Source organism: Delphinus delphis, chromosome 18 (genome assembly GCF_949987515.2).
Source record: "Delphinus delphis chromosome 18, mDelDel1.2, whole genome shotgun sequence".
NCBI lineage: Eukaryota > Metazoa > Chordata > Mammalia > Artiodactyla > Delphinidae > Delphinus > Delphinus delphis.
In genome coordinates this window covers 49,054,182-49,075,275 of record NC_082700.1, presented here as the reverse complement: position 1 = coordinate 49,075,275, position 21,094 = coordinate 49,054,182, and the positions used below count along the sequence as shown (strand labels likewise).

At 40.1% G+C, this 21,094-nt stretch overlaps 1 protein-coding gene across 5 annotated transcripts in view; it reads right to left on the bottom strand.

Annotated features, from left to right (window-relative positions):
* Nucleotides 1-21,094, bottom strand: part of LMO7 (LIM domain 7) — a 121,684-nt gene that overhangs the window by 33,690 nt on the left and 66,900 nt on the right. For 2 of the 5 annotated variants that reach the window (XM_059995636.1, XM_059995637.1), the window contains exons 6-12: nucleotides 17,725-17,977; nucleotides 16,476-16,754; nucleotides 14,433-15,152; nucleotides 13,427-13,456; nucleotides 5,224-5,341; nucleotides 3,004-3,146; nucleotides 1,276-1,702 (exon numbers count right to left, since the gene is read on the bottom strand). In XM_059995636.1, coding sequence (XP_059851619.1) covers nucleotides 1,276-1,702; nucleotides 3,004-3,146; nucleotides 5,224-5,341; nucleotides 13,427-13,456; nucleotides 14,433-15,152; nucleotides 16,476-16,754; nucleotides 17,725-17,939 — 1,932 coding nt within the window. In that variant the 5' untranslated portion in view covers nucleotides 17,940-17,977. The remainder of the gene's footprint in view (nucleotides 1-1,275; nucleotides 1,703-3,003; nucleotides 3,147-5,223; nucleotides 5,342-13,426; nucleotides 13,457-14,432; nucleotides 15,153-16,475; nucleotides 16,755-17,724; nucleotides 17,978-21,094) is intronic. The other 3 variants (XM_059995638.1, XM_059995641.1, XM_059995640.1) reach the window with 2 other exon arrangements.

Genomic DNA, 21,094 nt, shown 5'->3' with positions numbered 1-21,094 from the left:
AAATATTGCACATCTTTTTATAACCAGAATATTTTTATAGCACAGATTCCCAAAAGTAGACTTGCTGGATGAAAGAATATTTTATGTATGTAGTATAAAATATAATTTATATATATATATCTTTAAAAATTGTAGCAATGCACTCCCAAAGTAATGTATAAGAATGTCTCTGTCCCTGCATCCTTGCCAACACTAGACGTTTTGAATGTTTTAAATCTTTGTCAATCTCATGGGTGAAAAGTTGTACAGCTCATTCTTGCTCTAATGAGACTGAACATGCTTCTATGTACTTTATGTTACCAACCATTTAAATTCCCTCTCCCTTGAACCATTTCTATATTCACTTTTCTACTGTTTATCTTTCCTTATCAATTTGCATTTTAAATCTCAGGGATAGTAAACCTATATATAAAATACATTTTACTAATATTTTCTGAGCCTATATAAATTGTCGTTTGGACTACATTAATGGTGTCTACCATATAAATTTAATTTTTATGTTGTCAAATATGCCTGTATTTACTTAATATAATGGTCAGCGGTTTTTCTGGCTAGTGTAGGCAGGCTTCCCTCATCTTGAATTTTTTTAATCAATTTTTTTCTGTTTTCAAATTTTAGGATTCCTCATTGGCAGAGGTAAAAGGAATTTGAACACCAATGTGCTCAAGACTGTATTGCTTCCTTTTAAATAATTCAAAATAATACACTCACTTTCAGCCCTGCTTCATTCTCAGGGCAAATGAGTCTATATCCTTTAAAACCCCAATAAAAATATGTATTTTTTGAACCATGAGATACATTTTAATAACTATAATCAAATATATCAAGTTCTAATGAAGTGGGAAATCAGGAAAAATAGAACTTTGTGCATAATCACCTGAAAATATTTAGGTTAAACCACATGAAATTGCTGTTTTGTAGGTCAAAAAGAACTGACTATTGGCAACTTCATACAGTGCAACCTAATACTTTACAAAAGATATATTTGAGAAAATATGACACTAAAAAATAAATGCTCTGCCTTAGAATGTAGATTACTTATTTTTTTAAATGTATCAGCTCGACTTTCATTGAATTTAAAGTTTAATCAGTTCTGCATCGTTGCTATATTTTAAGCATTAAATGTCTATTGAATCTAAATTGGTAAAAATACAATTGCTTTATATACAAGTTATATACATTTTACCCATCAAGTATCTGTAACTCAAACCTCTGCACAAGTTCACCGGTATTTTGCGCTGGCGAACAGACTAAGTGAAGTAGAAACACGTTTACCGTGTAGGATCTCGGGAGTGATGAGATTCCCCTTGACTGAGATCCAAAAGGTCTCGGTGTGACCACAGACGTTAACCTGGCCGCATCAGTTTTCTGGTAACTTCTAGGGAGAGCAGCTGAAACTCGAGTTGACTCCATTTGTCGTGAATGCTGAGAAGACAAAGAGGCTGGGCGTTGTTCTTCCACGGGGCTTTTCGAAGGAAGCTGAATTTCAGCTGTGATAGTAGCCTCCCTTTTTGCAAAAGCTGTAGAATCTTGCTTAGGAATTTCCGTCGGATAAGTGGTTCCCTTCTCTTCTACTCTCTCACTCTGGGAACTTACTTCGGACATAGTCAGCATAGGGGGAAGTTTTTCTTCATTCACTCCATCATCAGAAGAATACAGTTTCCTCCTCGATGTCACTGTAGACATCTGATTTGGGGATTCCCTTAGCAGAAAGAAACGCCAAAACCACAAAGTTAGGCATTTGACACACAGAGGTGGAGAGACAGATGTTATTTTGGTCATTAACATAAAAAAAAGGGTGGGAACAAAAAGACTACTGACTTCATATCATAACACAATATTAAGAGAATGTGGGAATAAATACATGCAAATTTTTTAATGTCACACTAAGAAAGATTAAGAGCTTGACTTTTTTTTCTTAAAGAGGTTAAAAAAAGGTCCCTGAAGTATATGCAATTGTAAAGAAACTTTAATAAGAAAACTTTAGTAAGGGATTATTCAAAATTTCATCCACAAGTGTATAACGCTTCCAAAATTAACACACTATAACGATAACTAATTGACGACCAATTTGAACCCTCCAAAGATGTGGATTTCTTAACAGGGTTGAGAGTTCTCTTGTACACAATTTATAATAGCTTCGTAAAAAGAGAAGACCACAAAAGACTCAGACTTTCATTAAGATCAAGTTAGTCTATAATTTCACACAGCTTGATAGAATTTCCATGGAAAATTATTGCAGATTAAAAGTCACCATTCCTGTCTATAGAGAGGCTGATGAAACAGCCTCACGGCTACCATTTAGTAAGGAGTACCTCTCAAGCCAACTGCATTGCGTTTAAGTGAATGAAACTGTGTTTACCACTGGCTTCTAGGGGACAAAGGAGCTTTGCTTAAATTTCACCTGACAGCACATTTCCTTTTTGACATTATCCTTAAAGACTATTTGCCTTCTCCCTGACCTGTAAATATCTCAAGGTTTCACATAGTAACTGCTCCACAGGCAAGTAAAAATTGGACCTTTATCCTGTTATGTTGCAATGAAAAAAAAACAAACCCTCACACTGATGTTTATATAGTCTTCCTTTAAAAATACAATTTTAATTGCACCACGAAGACGTGAAAAAGAACTCTGCTATACTTTTACACAATTTAGTTAAGAGTAAGAGCTGGTTTTATCCGACCATTCCATTCCTAAATTTACTTTAAAAGGAGGAAAAGTTGTTTATTTTCTGCATATATAGCCAATCCTGCATGTGAATATACAGTGTAAAATGAAGAAATTAGGTACACCACCCTTAGGTACTCATTTCTTTCATTAATCCAAGTCACTACTTATTACAGCAATGCTCTGCTTTTTCACTGCAGAGCAAAATGCTCGAAGGTTATGCACATTTAATGACAATTTAATATTGGTGCACATGTACATCCCACTACACTTACACAAAATATCTATTTCTAACACTGGTATCTCCAACCCTGAGATGCATTCAGCCTCATTACCTGTCCTGCAGCATTTCGTTAAATGTCTTAGATCTTCTCTCAGACTTCTCAAGCGACTGCTTCTCAATCTCTTCCCTCTCTTCTTTTTTCTTCTGCAAATCTGAAGTGTAGCTTTTCCGACGATCTTTCCATTTTGCAAGGTCCTGACAGAAGAAAATCACATCAGCACAGGCACACCTGAATTTCTACACACCCTCTCCAGCAGTGAGAGCGCGCCAGAGGATCCCATTACATCGCTGAAACTATTCACTACAACTTTGATGCCAAGGTGCCCTAATTTTGCTTTTTATAGCCAGCGTTTCTGTACCAAGCCTTTTATCTCATGTATCTGTCTAAAAGCCCTGACCTAATAAGATAGGCCCCATTTTTGTTTTCCCAGGTAGCCTGCCTCACTTGCCCATTTCACAAAGAATGCTAAATGCTTGTAATTAGATGCCAGGTCAGAGAAGATCAGGAACTGTTTCAAATTCATTTCCATCTCACTCCAATAATCTGAATCTTACACAAAATGACATGTTTCACTAGTCAGACTGGAAGAGAAACGCGACTGTAAAATGGCTAAACGTAGAAGCATACATTTAACAAATACTGAGTTCAATCCCTACTTTGAGACAAGGGGGCCACAAACACAGATGAATAAGGTGCACTTCCCCTCAAGGAACTCTCAGTCTAGAGGGAAAGACAGACAGGTAAATAAAGTTCAACAATGAGTGTGATAGGATTGTGTGAGAGAGCAGGGATCCAAAGGAGAAAGTGATCACTTCTATCCCAGGCAGGGGAAGGCGGAGTTTGGAAAGGCTTTAATGGGGAAGCCAGCCTCAAGTATGTGATTTCAAAGCGGGTCAACTCCTCATAAAGACAGGGCAGTAAGGAGGATTACACGGGAACAAGTGGACATCTGCTTTCCATACATCCAGGAACCTAAGTCTCACCTAGCTGGGTGACCCCAGGACAATCAACCTAATTCTCCTTTAAAATTAGTCCTAGCAGCCTAAGCTGGTTCTGACACCCAGGGGTTAAGACAGTTTGGATGGTACCAACTTTTCTATGTCATCAAAACAGAGAAATCCCATGCTTCCTAGTGGCACTGCAGCCCCAACAGAAGCTCATGTAAGCTTCTCAAACTGAGAGGAAACTCATCCCCAGGGCACATATATACCCTTTGGGAGCAGACAGGGCCATTCCTGCTTCTAAAAACAGCCTGAAATCCATATGAACTATTTTCAGAAAGAACAAAAGCAGTGCACATTAGTCCTACAAGGTAACCAGCGTGAATTTTCGTCTGACTTAACCTAAGGGATAAACCCTCCATACCTCTCATTTTCAGCCTCAGTCATCATGCATTTTGGCAAACTGACACTGAATTTCTGTTTCTTGACAATTAAAATGCGTTCCCAAATAAAAGAGGAACTGGAATTTAGAAACATGGCCAAGGCAGAGGTTTCATCTGTATTATGTAATCTTTAACTCCTTGGAAAATTAAGATTTACTATCTCTAGCCCTTTTGTTTATGCTACCACTCAACCCTCTTACCAAAAGGTTGTCCTCAGACTTCTTTGGGTCTGCTCTGTGTAGTTTATCTATCGTATTTCTTTACACTCCTTTGGTGTAAAACAATTAACGCTTTTTAAAAGGGTAGAGTTCCCTTCTGCCGGGGACAAAACTAAAGGTTAAATCTTTATCCAAATGTCATTGCTGTAAAAACACCTAATTTTGATTCACATTAGATAACTGCTTTTTCAACCAAAATATTACTGAGTTATAATTCGTATTTCTCCCCAAACCTCCCCTATTAACTCTAAGAACCCTTTCCTCTCTCCCTGCTGATACCCAGTCTCTGGGCTGGACCCTCTGCTCCCCTGTTCTCCCTAAACCTTGAGCAAAGTGTTTCCTTTCATGAGCATCGGTAACAGTCATACGCCAAGTTCAACCACCAAAGCAAGTAAACAAGTTACCTATACTGCACAGAAGCAGCTTCTCATTTTTGAGAACTCACAGAAAATATTAGAAGACAAACAGCTTCCGTTTTACACAATGGCCTTTAAGATATGTAGCAGTAATAGACCAAAATGGTTAAAACATCACATTTTCTACAGAACTGAAATCTGGAATAGCAAGGAAAATCGTCCCTTGAGTATACTGACTCTCTTTTTAAAGAAGGAAGAGTCAAACAAATACATCCTCCCTGCCTCCCCATCTCCCAATAAAAATAATACTCACATCCTGCCATTTCTGATCTTGTTCTTTTAACTGTGACTTTATTTTCTGCATCTCCTCGTAACGCAGCTGACGCAAGTTCTGAGCATCCTCTGCGCTGACATCACTCATGGACTTGCTCCTACGACAAAAATACCCATGGTAACCAAGGTTCATGTGACCGGATTTAAGGTAAAACTGGAAGGTTGGGCTTATATTTGGAAATTCCATCTAAAATTCTGCAGTACTACCTAGATGCTTTCGTGATAATATCACAGAAATAGCACTACAGAGATAAATGGTGTTTTTCCAAAACGCAGAAACAAGAGCCTAGCACTCAAGTCAAGCGTGAATTCTTTCACAAAATGGCTAAATGAACCCTGAACAAGTCTGAAAAAATAACCCAATGTTCATATTTAGGTAGTCGATGCAGAAAAAGATTACTTTAGGAAAAAAATAATTATTAGTCCCTAGAATCACCTGTCTTTATTTTTCTATCTCCCCCAGAGATAATCTTTTAAGGTTTGGCTGCCTTTTCTGAGCACTTATTAAATAATTTAACGATTACCTGATATTTTCTCCTCAAGTTCAATACCAGGAATAAATGTGCCACTGCTTCTCAAAGATTCTATAACATCCGCCCCACTACTGCACTGGGCTTGGTCTCAAAGACCACAGGTGGTTTCCAATAGCCAGTTACAATATAACCTCTATTATAATCCTCTTTTTTGTTAAGGCAGCTTTCGTTTTGTCCATGTGTGACCCCTGCCGTGAGGACGTACTGCGGGTTAGGTGTCAAAGAGTTCAAGTTAGGGTAGTTTGAGGAGAGTGGGGTGCCGCCCATGAGGCACGTGTGCTGTACACGCACACAGAAGGGTATGGTGAGCTACACCAGAGAAGGGAGACTGAGGGAGGGCTCCAGGAAAGAGAGGTGTCAGATCTGAATACTGAGTAGCAGCTAGGAGGAACGAGAGAAGAAGAGAGAGACACAGAGCTTTCAAACGTGGGGTGCCCAAAATCTTCTTTCCTACCAATCTTTCTAAATTTTTATTTCACTGTAACTGACTCCACTTTTAGTTATTTAAGTAACTCTCCCTCTCTTTCTTGAGCCCCTAAGTTTGCCTTCCCCAAGACTTTGCCATCACCACATTTTTTTAATAACATGCTTGCCCTTAGCCAGCTCAGGAATTCAATTACATTCTCTATGTAAATGACTCCCCCAAATCCACGGCCTAGGCCCAGTCTGAGTCAATTCCAATTGCTCGTTAAATAAACATCTCTGCACGGCCACCGTAAAAGGATAATGGAAATAATACCTAGAAAGGATTTTGTAAATGGTAACTTACTAAACACATGATTATTGTTGATGTAGCCAAACTCAATTTTGTCTCCAAACCTGCTTTTCCTCTTATCAGTGATGCTACCTGCCCCCAATTACCCACATTTGAAACCGAAGAACCATTTTTCACCTTTCTCTCTCCCTTCTCCCTAGTTATCAAGTCCTCTTATTCAGTGTCTTTTTCTTTCCATTTCTATTGCCAACACCCTAGATCAGAGCACAGTCAACTCTTACCTAGACTTTTTTAAAAGCTTCTTAAATTATCACCCAGGCTCCAAATCCAGTAAAGGTCTCTCCTGAACTCTTCCCTCCAACTTAGAAACCCTTCACCAGTATATATGCCTTTTTAAATGCCACTCATTCCTCAGGATCCCTGCAAGACTATAGTCTGGTTGGGTGCATGCAACTTCCTGTTCATTCTCTGCTTAGAAGTCTCATGGGCAACTCAAACTTAACTTGACAGACCAAAAACATGGTCTCACATCTTCCTCATCTCAACAAAAGCCAACTCCATCCTTTCGTATTATGGGCCAAAGATCTTTTTTTGTTTGTTTGTTTTTGTTTTTTTTTGCGGTATGCGGGCCTCTCACCGCTGTGGCCTCTCCCGTTGCGGAGCACAGGCTCCAGACGCGCAGGCTCAGCGGCCATGGCTCACGGGCCCAGCCGCTCCGCGGCATGTGGGATCTTCCCGGACCGGGGCACGCACCCGTGTCCCCTGCATCGGCAGGCGGACTCTCAACCACTGCGCCACCAGGGAAGCCCTGGGCCAAAGATCTTTAAGTCATGCCAGATTTCTCATTCTCTTATACATAACTGATCCCATCAGGAAATCCTGTCCCTCTACCTTCTAAATATATCTAGGGGCAACCACTCCTCACCACCTCCACCACTGCCATCCTGATCCAGGCCCTCCTATCTCCTGCCCGGATTATTACAATAATCAGTCTCCCTGCTTCCACCACTTTCTGCACAACAGCGTATTCTCAACATAGCAGCCAGAAGGACCTTTTTGAAATTGCACTCAGGTCGTGACAGGACTCCACTCAGCACCCACCAGTTTCTTCCCATCTCACCTGAGTTAAAAGCAGGTTCTTCCAAGACCTTCAATGTCTGACAGTACCTGGCCCCTTGCCTACCTCTCTGCTCTTGTCCCCACTGAGCTCCCCTTCACACACACTGTTCCAGCCAACTGGCTTCCCTGCTCAGGCCCAACCTCTTCCCTCCCTGCTCTTAATCTGCCTGGAATGCTCTTCAACGGAATATGCACATGGTTTATCTCTCACTTCCCGTCAGCTGCTTAAATGTTACCTCGGGGGTTTCCTCCCCTGACCACCCTACAAGACGAGCTAATGCCCCTCTCCCCTGACTCACATTATCCCTCGTTTTCTCCATAGCATTTATCACCATCTGAATTGTATGGTTATTTACACATCACCTGCCTCGCCCTGTAAGATTATACAGCAGGAATTTTGTCTGACTTGTTTGCTGCTGTATCACCAGCGCCTAAAAAGAGTGCCCAGCCCCGGTAGGTGCTCGTAAATGTCCTAATGACCTAGATAATCTTCTCCCACTTTGATAAAGTCTTCCTGCAAAAAGCGATGCTTTAGTTATACCATTCTTGTGGCACTTAACACTCAGCATTATGTCATATGTAGTGTGCAAGCATGCATGCATGTTTAGCTTTCCTCCCTCACAAGTTCACATGCTGCCTGGAAGGAAAACACATTAACAGGGCATGCAGGACACACTCATTTAACATCTGTGGTAAGAATGAGGTATGATTTAGCATATTTAATCATGCAAAATAAACTAGCTATGAAATGTTTCTAATTTTGTAAGAAATTGTGGCTCCTCCCCAAAGTTTTATATAGAAAGCTTTATAGGATTTATTCAAGAATATTAAGGAATTACATACATGAGTACATATATGAAATTATATATTGAGCTGTTAACATCATATATAATTAACTAGGTATGACTATATAAAAATCATCATATGATTTGAGAATATAAACTCAAGTCATAACTGCAAAGAATAAGACTATATGAACTAATACAATAACAGACTCACTAAAAAGAAAATTTTTTCAGGACGAAGGTACGAGGGGAATGTGGATGCCCAACACATGAGGTTACATAAGTTCCAGAACAAAATTGGAAATGTAAATATTTTAAGTAATCTTTTGGTGGGAGGAAGGCTGGACAGTCTCAACTGGCCCAGACCCTTTCAGCCCTCACCCTCCTGCACTATGAAACCTTAACATGTGTCTTTTCAGAAAACATGGTATCACCATGGGCAAAGGCTGCATCACCCTCCGGGGAGCCCAAAGCACAGAGCCTGGCACACAGGAGGTCCCCCCAATATGAACAAAGTAAGTCAAACAACGGCTAGAGTAGACAAGTCCCTGTGGAAGGCAGGAATATGAGCCCCTTGTGTTCCCTGGGATCGATAAAGTTACCTCTAGAAAGCCTGGCACATTCCATACAGGTTGAGCCAGGCACCAGAATGAGACAGGAAGTAAGACCCAGCAGAGGCACCAATTTTCACCCCCACCTAACACCACTTAACTTTTCTCAGCCTCAGTTCCTTGTCTGCTAAGCCAGGAAGGAGTCGTTAGGAGAAATAATGGGTCAGGTTATGTTGATGGCATTTCAATAACCATCTGTTGCTATACACCAACTATTCTTATTAAGGCAAATATGCTCATTAGAGATCTACTGAAAACTAACTGCCAAAGCAGTTTCAAATTAGAGAGGTCACCCCAGGCCACACTGATAAAATCGAGAACTTTTTGAGTGTAGGAGTCTTTCAGCCAGATCATGAAGAATTCTCTCCTTCCTTATCAGAGTTAACAGCATAATATTAAACTTCTGAGGGCTTACTGTGTGCCAACAACAACCGCCGAGCAGTCTCCATGGATTACCTCATTGTACGAAACCCTAGTCTGATTCTAGCAACTCAGGAGCTGCAGGTCCTTGGGAAAGCTGTGGCATCTGTTTCTCTCTCCACATCTCTAAAATGCACATAACACCTACCTGTCTACCTCTGCAAACTGAGATACTATTTACTAGCAAATAATTCCCTTGCAGTTCATTTACCCTTGTATTTCCTTATTTGCAAAAGCTCCAATTTAAAACTGCATTTGGATTTTTCCAAAAAACTACAGGTCTATTATGTTGTATTTTCAGTTGAATAGAATTTTTTTAAATAGCATGTAGGGTGAAGAGAGAAAGAAGGGGAAGTTTAAGAAAAAGGGAGTAGATTATAAAACAAGATCACTAAAATCTTATTTTCTTTTCCCACAGTGCAGGGACTAGTGTTACGATATTTTTTTAGAACACAATGTCAGGAAATTTATAGATGAATATCTAGGAACTAAGGGATCAAAAAGGAACAACATGTAGCAAAATTTCCTAAATATAAAATCACCGATAACCTTATATGGCAAACAGAAATTCCATGATGCTAAGTTTGGGGTCCCCACCTTTCAAGGGAAGATAAGAATATACCTATTTATGCACCTCTAAATATATTTCCATTAGGTGTTGTAGGAATTCTCTGAAGAGTAATTAATGCTTAAAACCAGGGTAAGAGGCTTTAGAATTACCATAAATTATAATGATAAGATAACATAAGAGACTTTTCCTTTATAGGTTTAGAGTCTAAATCAGTGTTTCTCTATAGCTGCATTATTGACATTTTGGGGCCCCAAAATTATTTATTGTAGGGGGCAATCTTGTGTACTGTAGGACATTTAGCAGTATCTTTGGCTATAAAAGCACTAAATACCAGTAGCAACGCTCCCCTCAACCCACCCAATGTGACAATCAAAAATGTCTACAAACATTGCTGAATGTCCCTTGGGGGCAAAATCTTCAGAAAGTAACTCACATCAACTTTGTTTTTCCTTCCTTCTTGTTGTCTTACGTGTCTTAGAGTTCTACAGAATTTTTTGGCCAAAACCCCACAAGTAAAATATACGTGTCTTAGTTGTCTTTGATTACAACTTCACCTTGAATCAATGTTCATTTCCTGTTGCTACTGGCAGTAGACTCAATGGCTTAATCATATTACAAAATTATAGCTATATATCATTACAAATTCTTTGTCATTAACAGCTTCTGCCAAGAGGCATCATAACCAAATTTTCAAATGTCACAGGACCATAAGACAAATCATGCAACACAAAAGCACATGTGAGAAAATGACTGCCACATACAAAGCGTCTTACTAAAAATAAAGTGAGAAGTATTAAATGCCAAATAAAAAGCAAGCCAGAAATGAACAATCGAAGCCTGCAAAAGGTGAGGCACATTTCTCTTTAACCTGGTTCCTACCAAAAAGAAAGCATTCATGTTATAGGCAGTTATTTTTCCATCACAGGATGTTGAGCAATAATGATTTTTCCAGGTAAGTGTTCCAAGCTTGACAACATACACGATATCCAGAGGAATACCACCCAGAAATATCACTTGTTTCATGTTTATAATCATTTACAAACATGTTTATAAACATGAGATGAATTCTAGATTAAATGTCTACACTCAATCCAATTTAAATCTTTTTTTGTTTTCACTGCAGATCAATTTAAGAAAAACACTGGTAACTGAGAGAATTTTTTTTAATCCCAAATAATATATTTTAATTGCAAGTGGTCTAAAATGCACTTCAGTTTTCTGAAGATATATCTGTTTACTTTCCATTATTTGACAAGTCATGCATTATTCATCAGTCTGCATTTACAGACAACCTTGCTTTATTTGTGTTACCTTGGCAGTAAACGGCATGGGGAACAGCCTTTAAAACAAATAGTGTACTATGCAAGCAGCAATCTTGAAACGGTCTACAGAAGGCATTTGCTGCTGCTGGCTCTGGCCCAGGAAAACCCTTAGCTTGCTGAGCCTCAGCATTTGGGTTTTTCTCTTCTTTCCTTAACCCAGTCATACAGTGTGTTCCTGAGAGGGAACAGGTAGAGCCATTGGAATAGCTGTACAGGTTTACATTCGCGTGAAGCACTTGTACTCAGTGTATATGTATCCTCGTCAAGAAAAACAACCTGCTTACATCATAAAGCCTTATTTACCAAAGAAAATTCCTCTGAAACTTATCATTCAAAATGTTTGATACTGCAAAGATTTGTTTATCAAGTTAAAACAGCTTTCCCATGATGAACTGAGATTAGCAGATGCTTAAGTGTCATGCTAAAAATTGCCTTGTTCACCTTCCCTGATGGAAACGCTTTAAGCACACATGAGAAACTGGATAGGAGATAATGTGCCTTTGCAAGGCACACTTAAAGCATGCTGGGAGCCTGATTTTTAAAATCAATGGCTGAGAAGTACTTGAAATTAGCTGCCCATCGCTCCTTTACATCTTTGACATCTAGAATGGTTATATTGCTTTAAATAGTAATTTTTAGTACCTTCCAAGATCTCCACATTATCAAAATTATCCAAAGCTATCAAAATCAGAGAACCTGGGACTTCCCTGGTGGCACAGTGGTTAAGAATCCGCCTGCCAAACAGGGTACACGGGTTCGAGCCCCGGTCCGGTAAGATCCCACATGCCGGGAGCAGGTAGACCCGTGCACCACAACTACTGAGCCTGCGCTCCAGAGCCCGCGAGCCACAACTGCTGCAGCCCACGCAACCCTAGAGCCCGTGCTCCGCAACAGGAGAAGCCACAGCAATGAGAGGCCTGCACACCACAATGAGGAGTGGCCCCGCCCCCTCGCCATAGCTGGAGAAGGCCTGTGCGTAGCAGCGAGGACCCAACGCAGCCAAAAATTAATTAATTAATTAATTAATTAATTAATTGAAAATTAGAGAACCTTAGAGATGAAAAGGCTTAGGCAGATTAAAATATTTGACATACTTAAATTTTCTTCTTGATCAAAAAGTATCAGCAGGTAGGTTCACAAAGTTACAGAAAGTTTGATATAAAATATTAAGATGTAGCCAGCTGGTTATTCTGCACTAAGAATGACTAAGACTACATAGTCGGTGTGTACTAAAAGTAAAGAAGTATTTATTTTAACTCAGTTATTCTAGAAAGGGAAAATACTTCCAGAAAATTATTTTTATCATATTTTATGTCTACCAGGTGACTAGAATTAAACAACTGGACAGTCGCCCCTCCGTAACCGAGGGGGATTGGCTCCAGGATCTGCATCCTCAGACACAGAGGACCAATGTAGACAAAAACTGGGAATTAGTTCTAAATATAGTTCTTGCAGCTATATTGGAAACTACCAATATTTTAATTTTTTTGCAGTTTTGGAAGTCTGATTTGCCTTTATAATACAGCCATGTTATAAAATTTTACCCTAATCAGGAATCTTGAAAGTGTTTCCAAATCCTACTAAGGGAAGACTAATGCCACTCACCATCCCAACTAACAAAGCTCCCCTTGAACTGAGAGTACACAGATAATGCCAACTGCATGCATTCCAACCTCAAAGTAAATGCTAATACTCTCTTTCCATCATAGATATTCTAAAATGTAGTTATTTGGGCTTCAACATCCAGAAATGAGAGGTTTGGTCTATGCAGCAATCAGATACCAAAATAAATACACCTAATCTCAGGCACGTGTTTTTGTGACTTTTCATCAACTCCTTAAGAAAAAAAAAAAAAAAAAAAGGGCCTGAATTTTCGATTTCTAATAAACAAACTGTTGCTGTCCTATAGGACTTCATGCACTGGGCACTCAGACAGAAATATTACCATTTGGTTGCAGAATTAAGAAAGATTTCCCATTTTTTAAGTCTCATGCACAGCACAGAGCACCCCCATTTAGTGGCATGCCAGGATAGAAGTGCAAGGACGTATTACAAAAAGGACAAAGAAAATGCAGATTTTTTTTTTACTGTGAACCACAAAACTTACCCGTTCTCACCATAAATCTTTTGAAAGAGTCTAAGAAATCAGAAAACCAAAAATTAAAAGTCATTTTTTCTAGTTGTGTTAGTTTCTAAATCAGCATCTTTAAGAGTTGAACTAGAGATGGACAAATCTCAAAAGGTTGTTTCTTCAGTCACATTCTTGATCATGTCTCAAAATCTCATTGATCTCATATCTCAAGGAATTCAGATTAAGATAAAGAATTTCCTGATTCCCTCTGAACCAACAAACCCATTTTTAAAAAAGCTTCCTGTTGCCAGGAACTAATAAGTTAGATTTAGATCTACTAATTTCATTTAACCCAATATTTGTCAATCCCAAAGTTCAACAAACTGAACAGTCATGAAAACAGCAAGTTGCATAACACATAAATGCAGACTCATTATCAAAATGGCCATAATTACATACATGTAAAGTGTAGCAGACAGCAAATAACATTCATGCATTTTAATAATGTTTGCACTGAACTTTAAACCATAAATTTAAAAAGTCACACATCGATAGTCCAAGAAGTCTAGGTCAAAATCAAAATCAAGTTAAATGAAACTTGCAATGCCATATTTTAAGGGAAATCTTTACACAAAAATCATGTACTCCGAAATATGAGAAACATGGAAAACCAAACAACCAGACTGTTTCAGAAATGCCTGGACGTGAGAATAAAAGTCTGTAAATACAATTGGAAAACATTTTCGTGAAACGTCAATGTGGCAGAATAGTATCATAGTCATCCTTAAGGCCAAGGGCAACATTTGTGTATACACCTTCTTAAACAGGTCTCAGAGAGGGGATGTTGAGATGTGCAAATATGGAATTGCACTTTTTCCACACAAAGACTAAAGGTTTCTCAAAGCAAAATCAATGTTTTACAGGATGCTTCCAAATGGCTCATGACATGCAGAGCTGGGCAATACGATGCCACTTTCTCACACAAGAAAAGTCACACAAGACCATCCATGACAAGCAAATCCTTGCAGAAACACACTCTGACCTCTCCACCATCAGCCGCTTCCTGTGTCTAAGCCTGCTGGCCTCCCGGATGGACTCCCACTTCTGTAAGTCGGCCTCGCTGCAGGGACCAGGGGTGAACCTGACTGGAGGCACAGTAGTTCCCAGCTTCCAAGATTGGATCTTACGAGCCAACATGTCATCTTTCTTCTGCCTCCAGGAAGGAACTAACACTCTACAGCTATTACTTTTTTCTTTAGGTGGGCATGTCCTTTCAAGTACACAGAGAAATTTTGCTTGAATTTCCGGAGGAAGAGTCCAGGGTTCGGGGAAAGGGACTGGCTGGTATCTATCTGGGGCTCCCGACAGAGGCACCTCTTTCTTCTGTGCTGGAATGCGGCGAACAATCATATCATCTTTTTCTAGGTCTGGAAGTACAAGTTCACCTTCCCTACACTGCAGTATTATATCTTGCTCTACAGGATCGTCTTGCCCAGAAAGCCTTCTTAAGTCTTCGAAAGCCCGAAGGACACATGGGTTTGCATGGAAAGCCCCAGTCTTTCTGACAAAGAAATCATCATTCTCTAAGTCAGGATCCAGGGCTGGCATCTCCAGGTCATCTGGTCTATATCCCGGTGTATAAGAGAGATTCTTTCTGCGTGTTATGAGCCTTGGGCCAGCAGTGGGATCAATTTTGATATGTGTTTCGGAAGACAAGATGTCATCAGAATATGTCTGGAGGGCCTGAAGTAATAAAAACTGACTGAAGCATAGAAAAGAAAAAGGAAGGGAGAATCTTATTAAATTTGGGGAGAAAAGGTAATTAGGTAGCAGACCAACTAGCCAGTCACTGTGGGTGAATTATTTTGGGGGGCCATGGGAGGGACTCTTGCTGGGAAGAAAGACCAGCATTTAATGCCGTAATCCATGACTTTCCTGGATACCATTTAAAGGAATAAGAGCAGAGTGTATCTCTCAGTGGGCACCACTGAGGCCAAGTGATGGGGCCAGAACGGGAAGAGAGTGAAGCTCCCTGATACACACAGTGTTCCCTTCCACCCCTTCCTCATCCCATTGGCCACAACGACCTAAGTCCCCTCCCAGAGAAGCAGCAGTGATCTTCAAGAGCTGAGCAACAAGCACTTTATGCAACAGGCACAGGTTGTCAGCAGATTAAATAAAATGCTCTGAAGCTTTACTAAAGACTCCTATGAATCTTCTCTTTGCATTTTCCCACCAGTCTCGCCTGTCCCAGTGTCTGTCTATAAGTTATTTCCTTTCTCCACAGCTCCACACATCGCACAACTGTAAAATTAGGTCAACTGCCTAAAAAGCCTTTTCAAAACGGTTTTCCCAAGAACTGTCTATGCCACATGTAACTATATACTCTCTTGTACGTGATTGTGCTAAAGAATATTTAATCCTATAGAATTTCAAGCTCACATGCTTGTACAGAAAGCACGATGTCATACGTTATGCTTTTATAACTAAACATTAAGTGCCTAAGTGTTCACGACTCAGCACGTCATGGTCAGAGGTTAAAGTAGCAGCAGAAGCTGGCACAGGCGTCACAGGCCAGACTCCAAGCAGGCGGGCTCATGCAGGCAGGTACACCTGGGCTCATCTGAAGCACCACTAGTTCTCCTGGCTGCATGGGTGTCCCGGGAGTTTCTGGTCCATTTCTTAGCCAGTTCCAGCAAGAGTGAACATCTCTGACAGTTGCTGTCTAGCCTATGATCTGCTTTTTGTATTCTACTAAAAATGGCGGAGCTTCTGTCAGAGCCTGAATCCTCATCGTCAGAGTCTGAATTCCCTCTACCGTGGAGTGACATAGAGAAAGGAAAGAGAAAAGAAGACAAAGAATTGGAGAACGATGCGACTAAAAATAATGTCAAGCTCTGGCTATGGAGAGGACTTTTTACGATCCAGATCCTAAAGTTTAAATTTAGACAGTAGTTTTTTTCAGTTAGCAATTCTACAGATGTTGAAGGGAAATTAACCTCTCTCATGAAAAGTACACATAGAATGTACCCAGCCAGGGTACTGAGCGGACACCAGAATAAAAGAAACATGCACAGAGACAAACCTGAAGCCCTGAAATTCTTTATACCATGGTTTGTAAGTTTCCCTTTTTATTCGTTTCCAGTTCACATCTTCTGGGATCCAGCATTTGGGAAGAAACTGATCAAAAGCATTCCCTGGGCTTGGCATGATTGGGCTTAGCTTTCGCACGTAAAGATCATCCCTTACAGTGTTGGGTATGCTTGTCTTTTCTTCTGCCTCTTCCAAATAACAAGAGGAGTCTGAAGTTTCTTGTACTGTTGGCCAGTTCTCCACGTTTGTGCCCCAAGTTCTCCTCTCGTTACTGTTCAAAACATCCAACCAGTTAAGACACCGCGTGAGCAATTTGTGACACAGAACACAAGAGGCATGCTTTCTGTCTCACAAAGTTTACACTGTGAATGCAGCCAATTAGTTCCCATTCTCATCAGTCTCATCATTCCAGCTCCTACAACAAAGTTAAGGCATTATAATAGCATCTCATTTTAATTAGAGAAGAGCTTGATACAGAAGGGCCAAAGACAACTACAAAATGTGTTAAAAGAGAGAGACAAATTGCAAACCATCTGGGGTGTTACTTTACATATTAAAAATCAAGAGCATAATAGACATTCCAATCCAAGAGAAATTTTTCTGACCTCGTCATTCTGTATAGCTCAGTGGCTAATGGGTCAGCAGGAGAAAAGACTGGTGCACAAGACTTAGGAGAGATGCTTTTCGAGATGAAACCCTCGGGCCTCTTTTTCATTTGGAATCTACGGTTGGCTAAGTCATCCAAAACTATATCCGGCAACCTCCGTTCCTCCTCCGAGTCTGATCCACTTTCAGAACCATACACCTCCTTCTGATAGGAATCTGGATTCGAAAAATCATGCTTTGCTCTGCTGATTTGATGGGAAATAAAAGGATTCTTTTTGTGTCCACTGAGCTCAGTCAACACAGAAAAAAAATAATGGAAGAAAGTAACACAGCAGAGCTCACAATGAACAACGTAAGTCATCCAGGAAGCTGAAAGATAACCAGTGAGCTAAAGGCATGCATCTAAAAAAAGAACCGGCAAATCATACGCTGACATTCTAAAACGGAAGAAATCTCTTCAAGATACGGATGACTAAAAATATAGGTAAGTAAAAGAAATACTTCATTAATGAAGTTCTATGTTATCTGTGAAATACATTTTAAGGACCATTCCTTTTTACCAAATTTAAATATCCTGGCAAATTCACAAAGCAGACTGAATTTTAAAATTCAACAATCAGCTCGCATCCCAGTACCTTGGAAATGTTCCATCGGCTTCTATGCAGACTGGGCTTGTCCAGCTTCTTCTGTTATCCTCATTTTTGTCCAGCTTTTTCTTCCTTAAGGGCGCCGGCACATAGGATGGCTGTCTACCCTTGTTGGGTAAAAAGCGATTAAATGGTAAAGCGGACTTTGGTTCAATAGCCGAAATCCTTCGATATGACATATCATCTTTATTATGGTCCTGCATTTTGAATGTAAATTCAGAATCTGTGTCACTTTCACAACCTATTAAAAAAAAAAAGGCACAAGAATTTGCTTTACTCTCCAGATTACTCGTCCAACTGAAACCCACACAGCATGCCTGCTTTTGTCTTTCCCTTGGAAACCCAGTGCTCTACTGCTAACTGCAGGGAATATTTTTAGAAATTTGTCATGAAGTTGTGATAAGACCCATCAGGAGGAACTTGCTTTGCATACTGGAGATGCATGCAGTACATTCTTTCACTGTTGCACATTCTAAGCAGAAAAAGTCCCGGTTTATGGCTGAACCCCTTTTCTTCCCAGTCTTCCTTGCCCTCACGATTTGTCATAAAATTTGTTGATGGAATACATGTGAATAAAATCTAGCAATCAAGTCAAAGGTGGCTAAAACGAGATCTGAATGTAGTTCGAGGGAAACTCAGTCATTGAAAATAAATCATGCAGTCACCCAAAATTTCTGTGAGGCGAGAGACAAGGGAAGACAAAGAAAGAGATGCAAAAAGCACAAAGAAGTTTGATAGATCCTTGTGAGACCCCTATGAGCAAGAATCACACATTACACATGAGGTTGGACCAAATGACTTCTAATGTCCCCCCAAAATATTAAGAGAACACAGAACTCGAGGCTTTTTCTGATGGTGGTCACGGAAATATTGGGAACCTTGTATTTTGATTCAACATCATTTACACACAAATTTGAAAGAATATACTTTGATACACCTCAAGGTCAGACAGATACAAACACTAATCTGTTCTCAAAAAAAAAAAAAGTCAGTTTGTTCTTTTAAATACATGGGAAGAAATGAGGGTACAAAACATCACAATAGATACGATATAGATACGATAGATATAAGCTTCAGCTGCCTCCCATTCTGCCCTTTTCTTCCTGCCTCTGTGTATTTGTTAAGAAACTTTGCAAATGTTGCATGCTTCCCGCCGGAGCTCTCAGAGGCTGGCTGTGCACGGTACCTGAGGACCTGGGAGCTGTGGGCTCTAGGCAGGAGCACACCTGCAGGGTAAACCTGAGCCAAAGGCAGTCTCGTCCCCTCCACCGTGCCTGGCAGGAGTCTACAGTAGTAACAGAGAGGAGGCTACAGGAAGCGGTTGAACACACAGCTAGGAGACCTTGAGACAGGAACAGGGAAAGGAGAGTCATGGAAAGAAAGGAGGAAGTATAGCAGCTATGGCCAGAAGGATTAATAGTCAATAATCTCGCGCTTTGTTTTTACTGCCTCCTAAATTAGTACATTTTTTGAAAATCAGAGAGAAATGTCAAGGATTCTTGCTAAAATCTTGTACATGTGAAATTTGTACAAAAGATCCTTCTACTTCGGAATTTTTAAAGCTACTTTTTTTTTTTTTTTTTTTTAGTCCAGCACAGTATGCTGCAGAGTAGGCAAATATTCTTGATCTGGTAAGAGAGATGGATGAAAAATGCCACCAGCCATATCAGTAAACAAAGGATATTGCGGCCAGCCAGCCAGCAGCCACTGCACCTGTCCCCGACTGTGCACCCTGAGGGGATTCAGGATGGAGAAAAGCAGGCTACTCGCCCCATATAGTTAAGGTGCATGTCAAAGGAATGATTTCAGTGAGCCCAGACTCTTTCATCTTTCCATACATAGGAAAGCTTGAAATTCATTAACTTGAGATGTCTGGCTTTTCTTTAATTAACAGTAATCTTTTGATGTTCTGACTACCTGAGTGAGTTGTTTTTTGTTTGTTTTTTTGTTTGTTTTGTTTTACAAAGACTCCTATTTATCCCAGCTCCACCCTCACCTCTTCAGAGCAGTCCCTCAGAACTATCTGAGACACTGTCTTCTGGGCTTAAGTCCTCAGCAAGTCTGCTGAATAAAACATAATTCTCAACCTTTAGATTGTGTTTTTGCTTTTTTTTGTTTTCAGTCAACAGAGGCTTCATATAAAACTAAGGAATATGACTTTGCAATTCTGTTAACCTAAAAATATTATCTTAACATCAGTATTATATTGATCATCAATTTGGGATTACAACCTGGTAGGTAGCAGAATTTCAACATACTGATCACAAAAATGTTTTATCATCCTGGTGGCCCCCAGGATTTTCTTTTTTTTTTCCCTTAGTTGTAATTACCAAGTCTTCACTTCCACCCTCTTCAAACATGGTCTGCAACTCCTTTCCCAAGATCAGGAAGCAGCGTGACAGTAACCCTCTGCTTTTCCTCACAAGGGCCAGGAACCCAACCCAACAAGCATCTGAGGACAGTGCTTCAAGTCACACCACTGGATCAGTGCATTTGAACTGACTGGAGTCTGTATACTCCCACATGCCTTCAATACGGGTCCCTTTTATTTCTGTTGGTCAGATATGAATTCAAACATCACATGTGTTAGGTTCTTCAGTCAGGACAAAGTAATGTAGTGGGTTGAGAATGTCAACCTCTGCTTTTACAGCTTTAATCACTCAGATGAATTATGAACTCATTCATTTCCTTAAAACTATTATAAGAGTCATCTGGGCTATGAAAACATTAAAGCTAGACAGCAAACAGCCAACAAATACAGCACTAATTGTAAAGGTTAACGCAAATAGCCATTAACTTTTTAAACGCTTAAATGCCACGACTACTCAAAAAGCTAAAGAATTTGGGGTTTTGTTATAATATTTGTGGATTCATTCTATTTTTGAAAAACAAATTCATTGTACATTGCTTTTATGTAAATTTACATTAAAAGAACAACAGCAAATAGGGCTTCCCTGGTGGCGCAGTGGTTGAGAGTCCGCCTGCCGATGCAGGGGACACGGGTTCGTGCCCCGGTCCGGGAAGATCCCACATGCCGTGGAGCAGCTGGGGCCCGTGAGCCATGGCCGCTGAACCTGCGCGTCCGGAGCCTGTGCTCCGCAACGGGAGAGGCCACAACAGTGAGAGGCCCACGTACCGCAAAAAAAACCCAAAAAACAAAACAAAACAAAACAAAAAAAGAACAACAGCAAATAAAGGTTGAATTCTAGCTAATGATTGCATGCTGAAGCATTTAGGACAAGTGTAATGTTCTCTGAAGTGCCTCAAAAAATAAGATGGATAATTAATGCACAGAGAATGAGAGCTTGGTATGTGATAAAGCAAGCACAGTAAAATGTTACGGTAAAACTAGGTGGCA